The 20592-nt window shown below is 37.9% G+C and overlaps 1 protein-coding gene across 15 annotated transcripts in view; it reads right to left on the bottom strand.

Annotated features, from left to right (window-relative positions):
* Positions 1–534: 534 nt before the first annotated feature.
* The window catches only part of GARNL3 (GTPase activating Rap/RanGAP domain like 3), a 62247-nt gene continuing 42189 nt past the window's right edge, over positions 535–20592 (bottom strand). For 12 of the 15 annotated variants that reach the window (XM_048050924.2, XM_048050932.2, XM_066980462.1 and 9 more), the window contains 10 exons: positions 16427–16543; positions 15542–15714; positions 15086–15244; positions 12980–13046; positions 11264–11371; positions 10405–10523; positions 9846–9981; positions 8773–8982; positions 7330–7441; positions 5346–6525 (listed from right to left, as the gene is read on the bottom strand). In XM_048050924.2, coding sequence (XP_047906881.2) covers positions 6369–6525; positions 7330–7441; positions 8773–8982; positions 9846–9981; positions 10405–10523; positions 11264–11371; positions 12980–13046; positions 15086–15244; positions 15542–15714; positions 16427–16543 — 1358 coding nt within the window. In that variant the 3' untranslated portion in view covers positions 5346–6368. Of the gene's footprint in view, positions 6526–7329; positions 7442–8772; positions 8983–9845; positions 9982–10404; positions 10524–11263; positions 11372–12979; positions 13047–15085; positions 15245–15541; positions 15715–16426; positions 16544–20592 lie in introns of those variants that run through there. The other 3 variants (XM_048050950.2, XM_066980463.1, XR_010826010.1) reach the window with 3 other exon arrangements.

Here is a 20592-nt window from a genome sequence, read left to right as displayed (position 1 = left end):
GTAAGTCTAGATCCCAAACAGAGATGAAGGTTTGGCTTTAGTGGGTGGTAGTGTTAAGGTGGCATTACCTGTCTTAGTGCTGTCAGGTTGGCTAGAAATGCATTTAAATCACAAGATGGGTTGTAACTCTCAGCAGAATGTTTTTTGGAGTCTGCTTTTCAAAAGGAATCAATAGATCTTATAGACTGAGACAATATACCTATATATAGCCAGAAAAATGGAGGAAATCTGTCTTTTGTAGCCTTAAGTTAAGGGGTAAAGATCTGTAACTGGAGATTCCCGAAAGACTTAATGGCCCAGAAACACAAACCAACGCTGAATTATAGCTCTTGTCAAAGATGGGTAATACTTAAGATACAAGCACCAATCTCAGCAGCTGTGACAGCACTTGAATGAATGACATGTCTGAAACACTTTGTACAGAACTCAGCTAGAAGTAGTAATCCAGCACTGTTGGCAGCCATACTACTACCTCTTTTCTTTTTAATTTCTCGACTGATGAACCAAATTTAGAGAAGCCATTAGTCCTGCAACTGTGAAAGAAAGAATCGATGTAAAGTTTATTACATATGAAGGAATAAATCTGCTCTTCCTCCTTCACAAAAACAATAAATTGCACTTAAAACAGTTCCAGCTGTGATAGGAATGTTTCTATTTGGATGCTACATCTAAAACACAAACCGTACGCACTATCACATGACATAAAAACAATGATAATACATACTTAAGACAAGTGGTATTAAAGAGGTTTTGATCACAAACTCAGCAATTTAGCAATATCAGTCATTAAATGACAAAAACAGTCTGCCAACATTCAAAGACTTTGTTAAAATTGACACTGCAGGTTGATAATACTGTCTGCATAAACCTTCCATCCAATCGGATATATATCTAGTAGAGTTATAAGTACACACACAAAAATAACTTTTTTTTTTTCCTGAAATTATAGGCTAATATGGTTTCAGTAGCAAACAGGGTGTCAGTCAGTTGCAGGTCAGCAACAACAAAGTGAAGCAGCTAGGCATTAAACAGCCTGGTGAAGTGGCTGTGCTCAACTGTAATAATGCACATACTTTCTACCCTGCATGCTAGTACAGATGTTTACTGTCTATTGGCATAAGAGCTTCCTTGTATTATTAGTATTATTTAGTTCTCTGGGTATAATTTATTTCTCCACAAATTCAGACTATGCCTAAGTATCTGAGAAAACTGCTTTAACAGAATTAGCAAGCACTGGGCAATGAACCATGACATCAAAATTGTTAATAATTGTTAATAATGACACCAGTCAGTATCACACACACACGTGTATATATATATATATACACACACACACACACATATATATATAAACACATTAAAAAAAATAAATCCAAATCCAAGGACTACGTCTCAAATGCAGACTCAGACACAGCTCTGGGGACGCTCCTGCATCTGTGCAAGCACAAGCCATAAATGCAAATCAGGAAAGCCTGCAAGAGCTTGAAACTCGCTTGTCCAAATACGCCTAGAACAGCAGAGAGGAAATGGCAGGCACAGCAGCCTTGGCCATATGTAACAATGCTACACTTCCTGTGGGTGCAACCTAACCTATTACCTGCCCTACTAAGAACTGTTTAAATATATATGCAGTTGACTGGCGCAGTACTCCAAAAATATTTTAATTTTAATCTACCAATCAATTACAAATGCTTGCACATGTATAGGGACAGATACATGAATGCAGACAACAAAACTGCTACTCATTCCGAGTGACACTTCACATCCTGTCACGGACTGAAAAAAAGAAAAAAAGGCCAGAACAAATGAAAATTCCTCATTTCCCCAGTCTAGGAAACAACTGTAATCAGAAGAGGCCCCACTTGTTCCTGGCAAACCAATCAACTGGAGTTATTATTCACATGTCCATTCAATCTAGAGTCTGCATCTTTTGCCATCATGAGAGCACCCAGCCCTTCCAAAGTTGTGCTTGGGTCTTTATCTCCTCAGAATGAAACATTCCATTGCTTTCAGTTTCAAACATTTTTAAAATTTATGTGTACTCCATTGCCACTTGAGGAAAGAGTTAGAAAGAAATGACTGTTAGTCTGGAACACAGGTAGGTTTATCTCTCTTCAAAGTTCCTAAATGTCAAACTGGTACAGACCTTGGAAAGGGCTCATCAGCCTTGAGTGACATATTATGCACATGGGAAGGATTTAACTAATGTCTCAGGGCTCTCAAGTCCTACTTACACTTCAAAGCTGTGATGGTTTATCTGCATGCTGTACAAATGCAATGCAAGGATGATGAGTTGCTCAAAATTTTGCATCTCTATTCTTGAACATAATCAACATCGAATGACACCATACTGAACAAGCTGCTCCAGTTTTCATTGTTTTGAATGGAGGTGCATGGGGGCAGCTACTGGACTGGATGATCTGCAGTGATCCCTTCTAACCTCACCTAATCTGTGATTCCATGTGTTGTGTCCCATGGTGTTGAGGAGGTACATGTCCATTCTAAGTTAGCTGCCTGTTCAGTCCCACTGCTTGAACCAAGTAAATTACATTCCTATAATTTAGTCAGACTAACACACGATACTGAAGTGATGACAATCCTACTGTACAGAAGAGGTTAAAAGCCCACCTCCTCCAACACATCCATCAAGTGAAGCAGGAAACATTTCCTACAGAAACGTATCTGTAATAAGAGTTCATAACTGGCCTTCAGTTTAGCTTAGCTTGATAGCAACTGTTCAAGCTGGTAACAATTCTTCCTTAGTGGAAGGAATTTTTTTACCCTTCTGTTGAAGGTGGTAGCAAGCTTTATTCAGTATTCTTCATTATTAGAAAAAGCATCTACCCATCATAGCTGTAGTTTTAGAGATTTTCTTTTTCCTCATGCATATGATGATTAGCCAACACTAAGAACACAGGCTACTAATAGCAGTTTTAACACAAGATGTGAAAGTGGGAATGGTTGTGCTTAGGGTGGACAGGGCTGCTATTTGTGTCCAAGGCTTCTTTCTAAGCTTTAATGAGTAGACGCATGTTACAAAGAGGAAGAGAAATAACATGATTCCAAGGGGCTGTAGTAACGAACAGTATACCTGTCTATCGCAGTAGCCTTCCAATAAGCCATTTCATGTTTCCTGATCACCTGACACTGGTTTGAAAAGAGATTACAAAGATGTATGAAAAATGTGGCCTTTAGAAATGATGAACAAGAACCTATCCATCAATACCACCAGTTGGCTTTTGTTTAGATCAAGAGCCTGAATAGGATGGATCTAAGACACTACTTTAAGACAGCCAATGGCTAGAAGCTAGTTCAGAGAACAACGTCTCATCACACTAAGATGCATGTAATTCATGCCACAGTCTGACAAGACTACTCGTATACTGGCTATTTGTCCAGTTTTCCCAGCAGTTTCACATTATTGTGTGATACTTTGTCTTTTAGATACGACAAATGTGAAAAAGAACTTCACACACTTTGGTTCAGGTGGCTTGTGTCAAACAAAATTCAAGCATAACTACCATGTTCCCTGCCTTCTACCTACGCTCCAGGCTGCTCTTGTACGGTAAGTAGAGAGTAAACTACACGTATGTGAACCTAAAGCCTCAGTTACCATACCTAAGAGTCATATAAAGCAAAATAATTTTGCCTGATCCCTCCTTCACCTCTTTTTGCTAGATCCAATATTATTCCTACGTGCCTGCATGACATGCTGGTTGACCACAGAAGTAAATACTCAAGAAGTGACAGTACTGTTAAGGCACTTACTGCATACCTAAGGAATGAAGACAGGTCATTTTTTCCAGTGTTTAGATCCTGCCTGTCCTGTACGAGTAATATTATTTTAGGTCCGGTAGTTCCCAATGTGACCTGTATAACAGTTTGCATCTGACACATTAAACTATACCATAAAATTCAGACTGGAGGGGAGAGAGAAGCCAATTGATACGGGATCTATGCTTCCTCCCTCCTAAAATTATTCCAACATCCTCTTCCAGATAAAATAAATACCATGAAGCTAGTCTGATCCTTTTTTTTTCTTTTTTTTGTCTAGCTTAAGCAGTCAGACTTTTGCTGTATTCCTTACAGTACTTTTGCTGCTTGTTAGTATTTGCTACATGTCATCAATGCTGCTATTACAGGCAGAACTCCACACACACACTTCATAGCAATACTTTATTGCCACTGCTGTGGTTTTGCATCCTGACTATCACCCTAGCTCAGTTATAGTCAAGCTTCCTCCATTCTTCTTGATCTCTCTACTGCTCCATCTATAAGGTCTTTCTATGTCTTTCAGGATACCTAAATGTGTGTTTGTTCAGGTTCTTCAAACAAGTTTTCTAATCAACATATGTATACACATGTATATTCAACTACTATCAAGCTATCATTTAATCATGTTAAATCATGCTAGAATAGCAGAGGTGAACCTCTGCAATACATTTAAAATCTGATATTCTAAAAGTTCAAAGCAAACTTTCCAGTTAAAATTTTATTTTAATTAAAGCCTGAGTTTTGCAGCACACTGGTACAGTCTTCAAAAACACCCACACAACAGAAATAAAAATACTACACTGAGAAACCTGTTTATGGAAAAAGGTGATGCTTCTGCTTTCTAAAAATATCCAAGCCCAAACAGTGCTTCCCCTAAAATTGATTCAATGAGTCCACACAAGTGGTTACAACTTGCAGCAGAATAAGGACTACATGATACTTTGAGACTGACTTTTTTTTAAACAATAGCTAACCAGATAAGTAGAACAGAGTAAATGGATACTGGTTTCCCCCCCCCCCCCCCCGAGACATTCTCAAAAAGAATTACAAGTTCTTGCAAAGACTCTGAGGTGGCACTTCCAGGTGTTTACTAAGGTTCACCCCATACGTATTTAGGTGCAAAAATACTAAAGTACAAGTAGCCACTGGTTAATACTGCTTCTGCACTAATTAATGTTTAAAATATTGCTTCTATTCTTGATCAGCTACTCTGACTGAGAATAAGAAGTAATCCTTTCAGTTAAGGCCTTGCATATTTTCTTAGGCGGAGAAATAAAGTCATCATATACCATGAAACTTTGCAAAAAAAAAAAAAGTTTTATAATCAGACAGACTGAAGCAAAAGGCACAAATCACCAGATGTCATGCTTGGACAGGGGAAATCATGACACATAAATGGTATTACAAAATAAATCAAGGATACAGAAATATTTCCACATAAAGAGCAAGAAATACCCTAATAAAGCCCAAATCTTCATATATAAAAAGCCTGGAAGCATCACTTTTTCATGAAAAACAGCAAACCCCTTCAAAAAATTGTCTAAAATTGATTTTTGGCATAGAGGAAAGGGTTAAAAAAATCAAGCTTTAATGATTAAATACCGTCCTTTAACAAAACAAAAGATCTAATATGACTATTTCATCATAGAAAACTAGCTTCTTGGCAGTAAAACTTCAGCCCAGTCCATTTAGAAAAATATGTTTACTTGGAGCAATGAATTCTATTGTTGGTGTAAAAGCAGACAACAGTTAATTCTGATGCCAGCACAGGAATCTTTGTGTAGTCAGAAAGAAAATCAGGGCACAGGCTTCTGCCTCTCATGAGGAAATCTGCAGGTGCACTACAGAAACAGCATTCCAGTAGTGGAGAAATACACTGTATGTTTGACTTTCAATTTTATGGAAGATTTGAAAGCTTGTATTTTCTTATAAAAAGTCCTCCTACTCAAAGATTCTTAATGCCAAAACAGTTTTCAAGTTTCTCTTAAAAAAAAAAATGTGTAAGGACAGGTCAGAGAAAAGAAAACAGCACGTTTGTGTTACCTGATCTTTATAGAATAACCATCACTCCTCAGTGAATAAAACACAGCTCCATCATTTCAAGGACAGACTGCGCTTGTACTGTCTGGAAAGACCTTGTCTACAAGCATTTTTTTTTTTAAGAATGAAGAAACAAAATGAGTGATTTACATTATCAAATTCTTCTTTCTACACGGTACACACTTGTAAAACAGCTCATGACATTAGTAACGGCAATTAACTGAATGCCACTTTCACTCAGGTACTTCAAATATAAGAAGCTCAGAATAAATAATACTTTCTACTTCATTTTCAGCCTGAAGCTCTCATTGATTACCTACCTTTAGAATGCCACAAAAAGTAATGTTTCATTAACTGAGATAAGAAAACATACATACGTCAAAGATGTAAGCATCACCAAATCAGGCTAAGCAAGCCAGAACAACATGGGATCTATAAAGATTAATCACCAATACTTCCAGCCACATTTTACCACTAGAAGCAGTGTTTGTGACATTCCTACAGAGCTCACAGATCTGTAAGAAAAGGTGAAGTAAGGAACAGTCTGTTGGTCTTCACTTCAAGTCAATGATGTCCTCATCGTATAAAGAAGTCAGATGGAATGGATAGCTAGATGGTGAGCTCTCCTCTCTGTTTGCTACAGTATCAGGATCTGAACTAGTGGAAAGATGACGACTCTCAGAAAAGCTTTCAAAAGAGGTTGAGATTAATCTGCAAAGATGAAGACAAAAGTTACTGAGAAACAATACACAGGTAAGGGCAAGCAGGGTCAGTGGCTATTTCTGCATACAATCAAGTTATCCCAAAGGAGGAGACACACCATTAAAACTGAATTTCTCTCTGTTTTACTCTGCTTCAACACCAGGCTAGCACTGAACCAGAGCCTTGATAACAACTCATATTAAAACAAAGATTACATACACCAGATTATTGCCCAAAGGTAACGTTAATGAATGCTCCCCTCCATATAATTTTCAAATAGTGAAACAAATAAAATACAGTTTTACACTGCAGCAGATTGAAAAAAAAAATAATCTCAGTCTACTATATCTTGGCTAAATTCTGCTGCTACTTATCACAAATGCAGGTTATAAAACCAATGAAAAAAACAGAATGGCAGGGGGTCTGGTAAGCAGAGACAGACATATGCAATAGCGTTTATCTGCAAAATTTATTTTAGAGATAATGAGACACAAGAATATGAAGAAAACAGCAAGTGAGTCTGCACAGTGCAGATGTAGTAGGCCTAATGACCGTCTCAACTGCACCAGGTCCCCACGAAGTCCCATTTAGTCTTGCTTTGCTCATAACATATCTTTAGCAAGAGGTATAACCATTTCAGTACTGATAGTATTCAGATACTCTCATACACAGTAGGATGAAATTCACATTAGTATACAAGGGCCTCAGTCAGTCTACACCGAACTAAGATTAGAGTAGAAAGGTTGAGAAACAATTAGTTCCCAAAATACTTACAGTCTAACTTAGGTTATTTTCTAAAGCCCATATATTTACCTGTCACTACTAGTTGATCTTACCGCTCCCTGCTTGGGATCTGACTGTCTTCGAGGAGCCTTTTTTTGCTTCTGTGCACCTTCCATCTTGGGAATAGGTTCATCCAAAAGGCCTCAATAAAGGAATAAAAGTCTTAATACTCTCAAAAGGAAATAAGACATTCACAAAAACATTCTGATCTCTCTTGATGGTTTTCATTACTAACTAAACAGTTCCTAGCTGGCTTAGAATATGGTTACCTTATCATAGAATCATCATAGAATGGCTTGTGTTGGAAGGGATCTTAAAGATCATCTAACTCCAACCCCCCTGCCATAGACAGGGACACCACCCATTAGATCAGGTTGGCCAAGGCCCCATCCAGCCTTGCCTTGAACACCTCCAGGGATGGGGCATCGGCTTCTCTTGGCAACATGGTTCCAGTGCCTCACTATCCTTACAGTGAAGCACTTCCTCCTAATGTCTAGTCTAAATCTATCATCTTCTAGTTTAAGACCATTCCCCGCATCCTATCGTTATCTACCCGAGTAGAGAGTCCTTCTCCATCTTTTTTTACAAGACCCCTTTAATTATTGAAAGGTCACAGTGAGGTCCTCCCTGGAACCTTCTCTCCTCCAGGCTGAACAGCCCCAGCTCTCTCAGCCTTTCTTCACTGGAAAGGTGCTCCAGTCCTCTGAGCATCTCTGTAGCCCCCCTCTGTACTCGCACTAACAGGTACAAATCTTTCTTGCGTTGGGGGTCCAGACCTGGATGCAGTACTCCAAGTGGGGCCTCACACGGGCAGAGTAGAGGGGGGACAATCCCCTCCCTTAACCTGCTGGCCACTCCTCTGTTGATGCAGCCCAGGATTCAGTTGGCCTTCTGGCCTGCAAGCGCACACTGCTGGCTCATGTCGAGCCTTTTGTCCACCAGAACCCCTAAGTCCTTCTCTGCAGGACTGCTCTCAATGAGTGCTTCTCCTAGTCTGTCCTCATGTCTGGGATTGCCCCAACCCAGGTGCAGCACCTTGCACTTGGACTTGCTGAACCTCATTAGGTTCATGTGGGCCCACTTCTCCAGCCTGTCCAGGTCCCTTTGAATGGCATCTCTTCCTTCTTTGGTATCAACTGCACCACTCAGCTTGGCGTCATCTGCAATTTTGCTAAGGGTGCACTCAATCCCATTCTCTATGTCATTGATATAGATATTAAACAGTACTGGTTCCAAGACAGACCCCCCCCCCCCCGAGGGACACCAATCGTCACTGGCCTCCACGTGGAAATAATTCAACCAGACACTATCTAGAGTATTTGCAAATAACATTTCACACTGATTTATTTGTTTCTTTGTACTAATTATTTATGAACACTGGTTGCCTATCACTAATCTGACTGTGACTGTCCAAAAAATAGAAATTACGTACTTGGTAATTGATATATGTACAGAAGAACAAGGGAAGTTTACCTAGCAATTCTTTACGTGTTCTGCTTGCAATTTCTTTAATTTCCATACGAGATAAGGATAGTGAGTGAGTAACAGGAAGAGAGGTAACACCACTAGATGTTGGAGTAGTGATGACTTTGGGAGTCAAAGGTGACTTCAGAGGTCGTTCAATGCTTCGCCCAACTAGATTACTGAGAGGAATTTTGTACAGGTTTTTGCCTGAAATTTCACCTGAAATGCAGAAGGAAAAAAGAACGTTACACTTTCATACCAGTATCAGTTCTAAATACTTCCAATGAAAAGTTATACAGAAAAGTTATAAACATTATGTGGGGTGCTTTTTAACCCAAGTAACAAAGATCTTCCTTGTACTGTATCTTTCAATATAAATAGGCTAGGAAGATGAAGAAATACGACCACATTTTGCAGACAGACAATTTGGCTTACTGAGAAAAATCATATTGACTGTCTTAAAAACTGAAATTCCAATTCCCTTCTCTTTTCCCCTTCTGTCAACAGTGCAGCAGCAGATTTAAATACATCTAAATGAACTAGATCCACATATATCTTACATTATCTAGTTGGTGTTCCCTTGTTTCTCCACTATTTTTCCCTTGTAGATCGATTGTTCACAGATCATGTTACACCAAATTTACTGTCCATTTATTAACTTTAAATTTATTAACTCTTTTGAGACTAGAAATACTTCTTGCCCTTAGTTTGCATTAGTTTAATTAGCCATTGATAGCTTAGCTGTTCATAAATTAAAGGATTGGCATACATGAAGTCTGAAAGTTTTCCCACAATTTTATACCTCTTTTTGCCTTATAGTCTTGGCCACATTGCCAAAGACTCATTAAGCTAGTGAAGCTTAATTCTTCCCCACCTACAGAAATGATTTCTTCAAAACAGTGCTGCTATGCATTCAGAAGAGATACTATGGGGCAAAAGCTCAGCCAGGTGCTTCAGATCTGTGGATAAAAAGGTTTCCATCTTCCAGACTCTCAGCCATGAAAACAAAATCTTTTACCTGATCAATTTCATTTTACTAAAGATAATAACTGAAGCTTCAAGCTGCCTGGAAACCATGTTACCTTCTGAAGAAGAAAGAGGACATTCTGCCATTTCACAAGCCGTCGGTGTTTGAGGAGAACTCCTTGAACTCATTTCCTTAGAACTGCTATGAGACGATCCCCTTACTGCAGCAGTAGCTTTAAAATAAATATCTGACTGAAATCACAAAGAACTCATCATTAGTATAGCAAAACTTTCTTAAACATTTGCTGAATAAGAGCTCAAATGTTTGTCCACTATGTTCTATTGCCACTGTTGCTGTATTGCTGCTAAGTCAACTAGAGCTGGCCACAGAAAGGCTATCTCACTGTAAATGGGGAGAACTTCTGTGATGTTCAGAAGAGCATTTGCCCCATAAATAATCAAATACTTCAGCTCTGCATTACTGCAAGCAATAAAGGACAGTTAGATCAATTCTGATTCTCATTGTACTCACTACAAGCTAAGAGCACACAGATTAACAGTTAATGCAAATCAGAAAACATGTCAGTTTTGGTTTGGTTTGGCTTCAGCAACTCTTTATGTGAATTAGGTCCCAACACCTCACAAATAGTCAAACATGCTTTTCTTGTGTCTTACCCTTGATGCTACAAGTTGAAGCTCAGGCACAACTGCTGTGTGGACTAAGTTTCCATTCACCACTAATCGGATCTCAATGGAATCAGTAGTGAAGGCAAGGATATAAGGGAAAGCACAGACTGCAATGAAACAAAAATTATTTGGCAAGGAAGAATGATTAATGTAAATGTTTCTCAGATGCTCCCTGAAAACAATTCTTGAGTATCTGACCTACTCTGGTATCTCCCTTTCCTATGACAAGGTTTGTCTACTGTACTGATGGACATTCAGATACAACAAGCCTGAAGAAAACTTCACTCTCCATGCCTGGCAGAATGTAAACTCAACGGAGAATGAAAAACAGAAAAAAGAGAAAGGAAAAAAAAAAGTTTATCAGAGGAAAAACTTGGCCCCAAGGCTCCACTTACTAAAGATATCATATGCAGAATCTTAGCTGAAGTGGCATCATGAATGCAACACGCCTAGAGAATCACAGAATCATCTAGCTTGGAAAAAACCTTCAAGTAAATGAAATACAATCAACCTGACCTACCAAAAGTTCCATCACTAAACCATGTCCCTTGGTGCTATGTCAACACCTCCCTCAAATATCTCCAGGGATAGGGATTCCACCACTTCTCTGAGCAGTCCATTCTAATGGTTAACCACCCTCTCCATGAAGAAATTCTTATTTATAAGAATTAATTAATCCATATTTATTAAATTTTAATATATTAAATATAGATTTATGTATGTTAAATTATTTTTAAATTTATATTTGTTCTTATATATTCCTAGCACACATGCTGCAATTCTACCAATGGCCAAGTGCAAGCCTAAACAGTAATGAAAAAAAGGGTAAAAAGAGGTATGTTCTTACCAACAGCGTAAGGAACTTGATTCCAGCTAAAGTGAAAGTCATAAGCCGATGACTGGATGAGTGGAGAACCTCCATTAAAAGGACACACCTTTCTATATTGGCAAACATCTGTAACAACAAAAGGAAAAAAGAAGCCTCCAATATCTTAGAGTGCAAATGACGAACACCAACATTATAGGTAGATTTTACAGAAGTGTGGATAATACACAGATAAATATCAAACACTTATGTAGAAGTCCCTCTATATCTAAACAGATCATAAGGGAAATGTGCTTCCTTTGTGAATACGTTTACAAGATAAAAATAAGAGCTACATTTTAATAACTTGTCAGATTTCACAAAGTATTATTCTGTTTCAATAATCATCAGCTCCTTACTTTGTCTATGGATAGAGGAACAGGTAAGAACATTTCTGAAAGTTATGTAAGCAGAGCTGTACCCCTCTGACTGTAAGAACTACCCTTCAAGCAGCCACATACTAGCACAGTTTGTGTTCTTTGAGGATTGTAATACACATGGGATACTACAGATACCAAGATTTCATTAATCATATAACTTGTGAATCTACTTCTTCTCTATTCTTCTCTATTTTTAGGTAAAATCCTTTTTTTTCTGTAATTGGTGTCCTTAAACTTAAACTAACTTTATATCCACAACTGTAAAAAAAGGTCTTGTTTGAAATCCAAACTTGGAACACTGTCAAATCATGTGTTTTCATACTTGTTCCATGATGATACTTTCATAATTGTAAAACTGTCACAAGACCAACGGAGGTTTCCCTGTGACAGGGCCCTACAAATAGGGATTCAAGTTGCTGCAACCCTGTGCAACAGGCTTTAGGACCTTAGGATCAACCAAGTTTGTTAGCTCTGGCTCTGTGATGAGCCTATTAGAGTAGAACTGATTCTGCACAGAAATACAGGTTTGGGAATTCACGCTACTCTGTTGCAGACTTTTTAGTTCTGAAGCAGTGCTGAGTGAACCAGAACTAGGTAGGATCTGTTAAACTACCAGAACCAATGAGGCCTCACAGAGCATAGAAAGATACACTTTAGAGACTTTTTCCCTGTGGTACCAATCTAACAGCCAATGCTAGAATACGTAGATGTATTTATCCTGTTTCCATCAACGCTCACTTTGGAAAGGCAAATAGGACACGCCATCTGAAACAGAAAGTTGTGCTTTGTCCTTCAGCATCACCTCATAAAGGATGTTTCATACTCATAACTTTGATTTTCCTGAGGACTGAAAGCAAAACTACATGTACTGCACAGAAAAGCATACGCATGTTAAATCTAAGGCCGTTTTATAAAAAGAGGTTAAGAGAATTACAACCAAAAAATGTGACAGCACAAAGAAGTGTGCAGAAGGAAAGAAAGCACAATGACAGAATGGGAAAACACAAAGAAGAAAAGGGGTGGAATACTAAATTGTACATGTCTTGGAAACACCTAGTGTGTGACCAGGTAAAGAGTAAGATAGATCTGAAGAAATAGGACTTTTGTGAGTAAGGTGGTAATGTCTGTCCAATTACACACACTGCAATAAAACAGTACTTCCATTTCTAGTCCTTCTAATATGCACTTAAATTGAAAAAAATGTATTTTGAAATACTTTCCATTAAACACTGACATTTTAAAATACAGATCTAAACTCCAATGAAGAAAGAATTACATACTGAGATATTATCATTTCCAGTCTTCCCTAACTACTTACAGTTATAACATAACAGTAGGCCAGCTTCACCATCTTCATATACATCAATAGCTGCAACAAAATTAACCTGCAATGATAATGGGAAAGGGTAATGATCAGGCAGATGGGATACTGATGTTACTATGACCAGGTTTTGACTAAGAAGCAATCAAATCAGTTGGTGCACAATTACAGACAAAAGAAAAAAAAAAATACTATTTCTCTTTTGTGATTCATTTTCAGGATGCTGATAGGATGGAAATCAATTTCTTTTGTATTCAATGCTGTATTTCAGTAATGCATATTCAATTCTGTACCTTCAGTATAAATATATACCTACAGTATAAAGTGATACAAACATACCTAACTTACTTGACAATATAAATTTTGGGAAATGGAGTTATTTCAGGATAGCATTGAATTAACACGCTATGCTAAAAATAGCAATTCTTTCCAAAAAGTGAAATCTAAAAAGCTCCACTGAAAATCATGACTAGCAGTAAGATCGAAAGTGCCAATTATTGGATCAAAACCACTAACAGGTACATTGATTGACGTGGATGTACTTCAAGAATTACTGAATAAGCTGAATTTAGAAACTGAGAACCACTGCTGGATAAACTGTTTTTTGCATAGCATAGGCTACTTACATTCTCATACTTCAATCCTGCATTTGTCTTTTACAGTTAAATTAAAAAAAAAAAAACACAAGACACCAATAAGAAGTAGTATATACATTCAGAAAATGAGACCTCCCTGATGAAATACTTAAGATTGGATTAGACAAATGTCTCCTAGACCACACTATTTGCTACTTGGGCAGGGCTGGAGATTGACTACACGAACAGCAGTTCTTTGGCTTTCCTTTGTGCAATAAAGTAGGTGTTCTCTTGATTTAAGACAAATATAGGGCAAGAACTGTTGAACAGACCTGGAAGCTTATATATATCTATACAAAACACATTTTGATCCATCCTTTGTAGCAACTGAAAGACATTTCTGCTTTGTGACCTGTGGAAATAATTTGGTGACCAATTTCAGCAACACAAAAATCACTGGCACAGCTCTAATTAACTTCCTGCTTTGTCTGTGTTCTCAAAGGAAATAAGGGTTACTGCGGAGAACAGAGGGGGGCGGTTCTCGTCTGTCCACATTCTTTAATTGTATTTCCTTCTCATCCAGATTAAAATAGATTCCCATCGCTGTGGAGAAGCTTAACGCTGCATTGCCAATGCTAGGAGTACCAACCCTCTTCATCATCAAATCTGAATAGAAATACAGATGATTTAAAAAAAACAAACAAAAAACAACAAAAAAAAATCAACAAGAAGCATCAAATGAAAAGAGACGTCCCTTATATCGTTATGAGCAGAGAAGTCAACAGAACACAAAAGAGTAACCCTGTAAAAGGTTCCTTTTTTTTTTTTTAAACTACGTTTAAAGTTATACATCCACATCCGTATTAAGAAATTGTTAAAATTATCTGATTTTCTAACATGCTGAAGATCATTATCTTCCCAGCAGCAGGAAACATTTGAACTCTTTTCCAAAAATCAGGATGTTTACTTAAATCCCAACCCTATGTCCTAGTTAGTAAGATACAGTTAATGTATTACTTGGCTGGGCAGGAGTTTAGAACTAAAAGATATACACAAATATTTCAGCTTTAGTACATGCAAATAGGCAAATCTGAATGAGATAATGGTGGCCAAAACCTGAAATTATTTTTCTGCAACCTCCAAAAGAATAAAACACTGAGACCATGAAGAAAAGACAAAAATCAAAATATTGACTAAGAAAGGAGAAAAACGGCTTTGCATTTGTATCAACAGCAATATTCCAGAGCTTGAAACACAGGCTCTTTCCTAATGTGTCACACCTTATAACTATCTCTCCTAGGAGTGATTATCATCACACTTCCCAAAAGCAAAAAAAGCCTCAGAGTACCCTAAAGTAGAAGTTACAGAAGTGAAAAGTAAAGGAGACATGAGGATCTCCATAAATGCTGCTCCCAGGAGGTCAGCACAGCATGGACCAATTCTGCAATAAAATAGTTTCAATGCTAGAAACATACAGCACAGCATGGACCCATTCTGCAAGAAAACAGTTTCAATGCTAGAAACTTACTTTGTTTGCTTCAACATGATGCAGTCTATAGGACTCCCCAGTACTTTCATTAACTAAATCAAACTGATGCCGATATGCCACACATATCATATTGTCACTGTCTCCAGTAGGTCCATCCACCAGTGTCATAACCACTGGAGGGTCAGAAAGGCATATTTCCTATAAGATAAATAATAGTATTACTCTCTTTTTCAGGCTCTTAGTGTGAATACTGCATTACTCCATGAATTTACAGGAACGTACTCTAAGCAGAGAAATATGATACAGAACAAGATGACAATTTAAGAAGTCTGAAATATTTCTTTGGCATATAAATAAGGGATCTCCATCATATCGCTTCTCACTTACATCTGTATGGAGGTTCCAGAAGATAAAATGTATGCTCTTTGCCTTTTTCCCCCACTAGCTGAGCGCTGCCCAGTCTGTAAAAGTAATTAGTGATTAGATTACACATACTCGGATGTACTGGAACTCGTCTACTGGAGATTCAGGTAATGATAGCAGAGAGCTGCTGGTTAAACTGTTGTATGGATTGTATTTCTTTGTGATGAGTAGTAGTTTGTTCCGAATAGCCACAACAATCCTCAGTTCACTGCCATGGTGAGTATTAATGGCATACAAATGGCAACCTAAGAAAAAAAAACAATTTAGATTGTAAGTATTTGGGGTAAGGACTGTTTTTTTTTTTGTTCTGTATTTGTATGATGGTTAGCACAATGGGTATCTGATGCCTGAGCACCACAGAATTACAAACATCCCAACAGGACAATATTAAATTCTAGAAAAAGACAAAAGGCTATAACTCTTTTGAAATCTATTTTCCCCCTTACTCCGTTTGCAAGTAAAAGAGTAAATATGTTTTTTTTTTTTTTTTTTTTCTATTCTGTAGTTTCCAGCTTTCCAAGGAAGCTTGATGCTGAAGATCGGAAAACGTTTACATCTACTAAAATAATCTGCAATACCCAAACTATTCTAAGCACTACTAATTTAAAAAGATTTGCCATTGTTCCTCTACCTCATAGTGACCTTTATTTCAGTCTTACATCCATGCATAATTTTTCTTATACACCTCAATCCTGAAAGCAACATACCTGTTTTCTCCAGAGCTTTTCATCAGCAGTGATTGCCAAGTAACATGGTATTTTTTACCAAGTTCTCAAATGGTGGGCTGGACTGTACCCTTCGTTATTTTCACATATAAGCTTAACAAAGTTTGAATTAACTGTCCAGAGATAAAACTAAAGGTGAATACCTACAACAGCCTCAAGGGAGCTAATAAACCCTGGCAACTACTGGCACAATACCACAGTGGACGCTTTTAACACAAGATAATAAAGCCACCTTTTGTTCTCTCCAATTTATTTTCTCTGCAGTCATATTTGCTTCTTATCATCTGCTTTGTTTCTATATCTTTTTGGACAGCACTCAATCTGAAGACAAGGAGACGAGAGTCTTTCCCTGAAGATGGAGAAAGCCAGGAAACAGCAAATTAGAAAAAGACAGTGGTGGTTTGAAATTAATACTTCCAAAGAGATGAAGCACCTAACAGACAGAGCATTGCCATGAAAGCAAAGATAAACAATTTTGCTTCTCTGAGGGTATGCAGCAATGTGACAGGAAGGAAAGACTGCTTGTGAACTCTGTCTAGACTCTACAATTCCAGTAAGCAACCCTTTCAGTTCACTAGCAGAGTTTCCCATCAGATGGTGCTGCAGCAACGAATGATAGGAGCCTCAGAACAGTGAAACCTACACAGCTGGAAGGCAGTGAAAATACGATAGATACAAACTAAAGGCAAGAGAAGAAGGGTTAACTTTAAATCCTGCAACCATCCAGCCTAGCAGCTGATACCTGGATCTTTAACAGAGTCTGAAAACCTTTTAGATGCGGACTGGTTTTGCTTATCAGTTCTTCAAAATTAGGCAAGTTAGGTTCAAGGCATATTCCAACTGCAAAAATACTATAGCATCCACCACCATGGCTAAATGTATTTTCCACAAAGATAGACATGAGTAGAATACACAACTCCTAAATTTAAAATAAATAAATAAATAAATAAACGATACACTACTATTTACAGTTGGAAATAAGCTATTGTTAAGAATAGTTTCTTACCTAAAAGCCAAGTTTCTTAAAATGCAAGCAAAGCAAGATTTTCTGACAAAGGGGTACTCTTTTACTAGTCTAACTGGTAGAGCTGGAAACATAAGCACACTTTTTTAATATATAGTCAGTGTGGATCCTACCGTAAATACAAAAGCAAGATCACAGTTGCTGCCTTCAATTCTGATAATAGATAAACATGAATCAGGGCAGCTTGTGGAACCTTTATGACCTTCTTTTCCCATAGAAGGTGTAAGAGTAAAGAAGATGCAATGTTTCCTTAAGTCCACCACAACTTGAAACACTGAGCAACCAGCAAATTCTTACTGTTAACACCGATAAAAGGAAAATAAAATATATGCAATCTCTCTTTTCAAGAATGTACACACAAGAATGTGTGCTTCTGTGAATGAGCTCATGGAGGAAGAATGGCAAGCAAAATTCACCCTTTTGAAAGGAAGGCCAGAAAACATAAGCTAAATCAAATGTTCAAGAACCGCGTTACTACTCATTAATTCAGCTTTGTCTCTTTGTCAGGTATGTCCTATAGGATGCATCCTAGAGATTGCACTCCTCAGTGCATTCGTCTTTCAGGATACTAGTTGTTTTGCAGATGTCCCAAACAACCCCACTGCAGTGTTACATCTATCTGTGGCTGCTCATGAAACTGACCATTATCCAAGCTTTTTTTGGTGTCGGTTTTTTTAAGAGAGTTTTTCTTCACCTCCTACAGACTTGATTATTCCAAGTGAAGGAGCTCTTCCTCCTTCCCCCTCACCATATCTAGGTGTTTCACAAAATAAGTTGTAGCAAAAAAATAAACAAACATGTTTGGAGGACAAAGTGGATCCACTTCTATAACTCATCTCTCATTACTAAGACAAATTTAATCAACATTAGAAAAGAGAGCACTGCTACCAAAGCAATTTCTGCATCTGTCATTAATACCAGATGTATTGTTGGTGCCTACAATGCCCCCTTCTCTCGGTATGCTGACCTGAAAAATGTCAGTGATATCATTATCTTCAGTTCTAGTTTCACTGTTAACATTTCCTCTCTCCTGGAAATGCACAGGGTACTAGAAAGCAGTAGAAACAGGATTTTCTTCTTAAATGAGCTGCCGCCTTAAAGTGATCTCAACCCTGGCTGTTACAACTGAGTGCTGGTAATACCACATTCTATATGAACATTTTCATAACACAAACATCAGTCTTTCTGCTTGAGTCTTAAAATATCACTTTTACCTCGATGCACTTGAAGTACATCAGAAGGATGCATTTAAAGTACATACAAAGTTAACCTTGAAACATATTATTATATCCTAAAAACCCATACAGTCTTTAATACCAATTTGTGCACCCAATATAAGATTGCTTTTACCCATCTAACTCATTATTTTTCTAATTTTCCTTTATCAGCCAAAATCAGTCACCATGGGGATAGGAAGAGGGTCTCCAGAAGACCATATTGAAAACTAGACTAAGGCATAGTCTGAAAATAACGGGCAACGATAACTTTTCTTCCACTCCAGATTTCAATTTCACTATGGCATACAAATGCAAAATAAGAGGCAAGGATGCTAGCAAGAACAAAAGAACTTTCTCTCTTCTAAATGATTCAGAAAGCACCCACAACAGCAGTCAAAAATCTCCGCAACTTTTTACACAAAAAGTCTTTATCAACATATGCTTGAAGCATCATGAATTGATGCCAGTAATGCCTAATCGTGTTACCTCAAAATGGCTTGTAACATCTCTCTCTTCAGGTTTAACCAATCATTACAGCGTTTTGACTATTAAATGCAATTATCTATTCTAGAAGCTTCATAAACTAAGCCTCAGATACAACTACCCTTTTCAGATCTTCAAAAATGTCACCCACCCACCAGGTGTCTTCAGAGATGACTGCAAATGCCTCTCGGGTAATCTCAGCTGGTTCTGCAAGGGTTCCAGGATGAACTTCATCAGGTCCAGCCAAAATGGGCAACTCCCAATGATACAAAAGGAACCACATTTTACCCTTAGTTTAGGTAAATGTAACTTCAGCTAATATTGAGCAAACAGACATAATGTGGTAAAAAACAATAAAACAACCATATTTGTAATTCTTTTATCTGTGTTACACATACAGATCCTGTTCTTGCACTGTGCATATTCACTTCGTGAAATTCAATCGCAGACTTCTGAGTAAAAAGTACCTAATTGAAAAAGTGCATCTTTTAGGGACATTTAATCCTTTTGAAATGAGGATAAAAAAAAAAGTTGTTTGGACTGACAGGTTTTAAGTTGCCTTTTTTTTTTTTTTTTTTTACACCAGAACACTCAAGAAAATATAATCTATAGCACTAAAATGTGGTTACACATCACAGAACAAAAACCAGTAACGCATTTGGTAGAACAGTGACAGCATAAGTAATTTCCTCCACGTTTTTGTACAACTGAACAAACACATTATTCAGCTAGGGAGATTTCCAAAGAGTGTTGAGTTCTAACAGTAGCTGGAGACCAACTACATACTGGTGGATGACAAATCTGACATGAGCCAGTAATGTCTACCTTCAGCCCAGAAAGTTAATCATATCCTGTGCTGCACAAAAAGAAGTGTGGAGTGTAGCCCAGCAGGTCGAGGGAAGTGATACTCCCCCACTCCACACTGCCCCTGTGAGATACAACCTGGAGTACTGTGTTCAGCTCTGGTGCCCCCAGCACAAGAAGGACATGGACCTGATAAAGTGGATCCAGAGAAGGGTCACAAAAATGATCAGAGGGCTGGAACACCTACAAGAAAGGCTGAGAAAGCTGTGTTCTTTTAGCCTGGATAAGAAAAGGCTCTGGGGAGACATTATTGTGGCCTTTCAATACTTAAAGGGGGCTTATAAGAAAGACAGAGACTTTTTACAAGGGCACGTAGTGACAGCACAAGGCATAATAGTTTCAAATTGAAAGACAGTAGATTTAGATAAGATATAAGGAAGAAATTCTTCGCTATGAGAGTGGTGAGGCACTGGAACAGGTTGCCCAGAGAGGATGTGGAAGTGTTCAAGGTCAGGCTGGATGAGGCTTTGGGCAACCTCATCTACTGAAAGATGTACCTGACCATAGCAGGGAGGTCCGACTAAAAGGTCTTGAAAAGTTGTTTACAACCAAAACCATTTGATGATATGGCCAGTTTCAGGTTTGCTCTGAAGCATGATTCTTAGCATCTAGAGATTTTTTTCCACACTTTTTAGAAACAAACAAACAAACAACAAACAACAGTAGTTGTTGTATGCTCTCCCTTATTCTAAATGAGGCATCTAATGTACTTGCCACTGATAAGAACATGATTGCCTCATGACACTTACAAACCCTAAAGCCTTAGGGCTAACGTAAGTTAGCATCATGTGAGCAGCCCAGAGGAAATCA

Source organism: Anser cygnoides, chromosome 20 (genome assembly GCF_040182565.1).
Source record: "Anser cygnoides isolate HZ-2024a breed goose chromosome 20, Taihu_goose_T2T_genome, whole genome shotgun sequence".
Lineage (NCBI taxonomy): Eukaryota > Metazoa > Chordata > Aves > Anseriformes > Anatidae > Anser > Anser cygnoides.
Note: the sequence above shows the minus strand (reverse complement) of the source record. Positions and strands in the feature narration are given on the sequence as shown.